We start from the raw sequence: 2416 nt of genomic DNA on the forward strand, positions 1-2416 counted from the left end.
CAGGGCACACGCGTGTGGACGCCCCCCCCCCCCCCTGGCTCACACTGTGCGAGCGCCTGCAGCAGCACAAACGCGCCCGCGGCCCTGGCGGCGCGGCCCTGGGTGAAGCTGAAGACCAGGATCTCGGAAGCCGCGGAGCCACAGGAGATGTAGCCGAAAGCACCCAGGGCAAAGTACAGGACAGACATTATGGAGGTGCAAGCTGTGTTTTTGGGAGGGGGGGTAAGGGCACAGGTGGGGAGGGGTTTGGGGTGAGAGTGCAAAGGGAGGATCTTGAGAATTTGGGGAGGGTTTTGGGGAAGGTTTGGGGGAGGGTTTTGGGGAGTGCGGGTAAGGGGGGCTGGTGGGGGTGAAGGAAAGGGTGAAGGTGAGGGCGAGGGTGACAGTGAGAGCGGATGATGTTTGGGGTGATGGAGGTGCAAGCTTGGGACGCATGCGTGCGGGGCTGTTGATAGGAGCGGGGCAACACCCGCAGGTGGGGGCATTTGTCCGCGAGGAAATAGGTAAATCGGGGCGCCGGTTGCCACAAGGCCCAATTTTTGTGATGCGTGGTCTTGAGGGGGGGCTGAGAGCAGGGCAGACCGCGGCCACAGGGCCCGCGGGTGCAGCAGCTGAGACAGACAGCGCGGCCCAAGGCGTGAAGGAGCGGCGAGCCCCCCGTTTTGCAAGTCACCCTGGCAGGGCCCCGTACATGAACCATCAAAACATGCAGGCGCTGCGAGGTGAGCCCCAGGGCTGCAGCTGCAGGCACATGGGTCCAACCGCGCGCACCTGTGACAGCCACGGGGAACCCCGAGGGGCGGGCCATCGATGTCAGGAGCTCTACAAATGCAAACTGGGGTCAGGAAAAAGGGGGCCACGATGGGATGGGCAAGGCGGGATGTGAACGGCCGAGGTTCCAACCTTCTCAGATCGGGAGTTGGTCAGGATTGCTCATACAAGGACACGGCTCACAAGAGAGGGAAACTGCTAGCAAAAAAAGTGGATGGCTGCACGTGTCGACGAGCCCGCACCCACCTGGCCGCCGTAGGCTGCATTGAGATGATGCACACGGGCGAAGGAGGGGGGGGCGAGGCAAAATGGCGTCATCATGATGTCATTCAAGACGGGTCGAACGAGAGGACTGGTTGGCAATCAAGACATCAAGGGTGCAAACATGCAGACCGGCCGGGCTGAACACCACGATGTGACATCGGAAGCCTCCACGCCTCCACGCCCAAAAGCATTTGTTGCACTGTGCAACATTGCAAATCCACGGCGCCCGGTCCCTCAAAAAACAGGGCTCGCACCCACTCACCAAAAATGATGTTGAAGCCGGCGACCAATTGGTCGTCCAGGCCCACCCCGCCGCCGCCCCCGGCCCTCAGCCCCACCGGCCACACCACCAGGGCGCGCTGGGGGGTGGGGTAGGGGTGGGCCACCATCTCGTAGCACACAACGCCAATCGCGGCGAGCTGTCACGGGGGGGCGTTTGAAATTGAATGCGGGGCGGCAGGTTGGTCAGAGCTGTGTGAGAGGGTGTCAATGCAGGGGATTGCTAAGAGTGGCGTTTGGTGGGCTCGCAAGCACCCCCCGATGGTTGGTGCAATGTGCGACGCGTGATTGTAGGTGTGTATGCTTGTATGCAAGGGAGCACTGCACAGCACAAAAGCAATAGCAGGGCATGCCATTGGCGCCGCCGAGGGCGACGCGTCCACCTGCGCCGCCGTGCCCAGAGCGAAGAACCAGCTGAGCCGCGGCAGGGAGCGGACCTGAGGGATTTGTGTAAACGACATTGCGTGGAGGGCGGCGGCGAGGAGCCCTGCATACTCAAAAACTGAATCGGCATGGGGGAGATGGCAAGCCGCGCACCCCCTGCTGTGCCGCCATCCATCCATCCCACCTCAGCCACCGCCGCGACCACCGGCGCCAGCCGAACAGCCGGGCGCCGGATTGCCACCGCTATACGGGGGTTTAAAATGCCAGCAGCAATCCCAGCCGAGCCGGCGGCAGCGGTCGCAGCGACCCTGCCCCCCTGGCACGCGCCTGCGACAGCACCAGCACCAGCGCGAGCACCGCCCCACCGCACTTCCAGAGCGGCGGCGCGAGCGCGGGGCCGAGCGCGTGGCGGAGGCTCTGGGTGGCGGCCAGGTGCAGTATGACGCAGCGGGTGGCGTCGAGGGCGTACACAATGGCATAAACCAGGGCCCTGCCCAGGGGGCCGGCTGCCTTCTGCCCGATGTCCCCAAATAGGACTGGTGCAGGGGGTGAGGGCGTGGTGCGGGGGCTGTGAGGGGGGCAACGGAGGGGTGGTTGTGGGGGAAGGGCGGCGGAGAGCACCGGGGCCGAAATGTGGGGTGCGGAGAGCAGCCCCCGGCCTGGGCGCGCCGACGGCGCGTGGGTTGCGTCGCTGCAGCAAACCAGCTGCATCTTGTCT

The 2416-nt window shown here is 64.6% G+C and overlaps 1 protein-coding gene across 1 annotated transcript in view; it reads right to left on the minus strand.

The window, feature by feature from the left end:
• MNEG_8897 (amino acid transporter) overlaps positions 1-1775 on the minus strand; it is a gene marked incomplete at both ends in the record, with an annotated part of 3141 nt that extends 1366 nt beyond the window's left edge. The window contains 5 exons of the mRNA XM_014042630.1: positions 44-202; positions 772-835; positions 1018-1031; positions 1298-1454; positions 1698-1775. Of these exons, the coding sequence (XP_013898084.1) occupies positions 44-202; positions 772-835; positions 1018-1031; positions 1298-1454; positions 1698-1775 (472 nt within the window). The remainder of the gene's footprint in view (positions 1-43; positions 203-771; positions 836-1017; positions 1032-1297; positions 1455-1697) is intronic.
• Between the last annotated feature and the right edge of the window lie 641 nt (positions 1776-2416).

Source organism: Monoraphidium neglectum (assembly GCF_000611645.1).
Source record: "Monoraphidium neglectum strain SAG 48.87 unplaced genomic scaffold scaffold01749, whole genome shotgun sequence".
NCBI lineage: Eukaryota > Viridiplantae > Chlorophyta > Chlorophyceae > Sphaeropleales > Selenastraceae > Monoraphidium > Monoraphidium neglectum.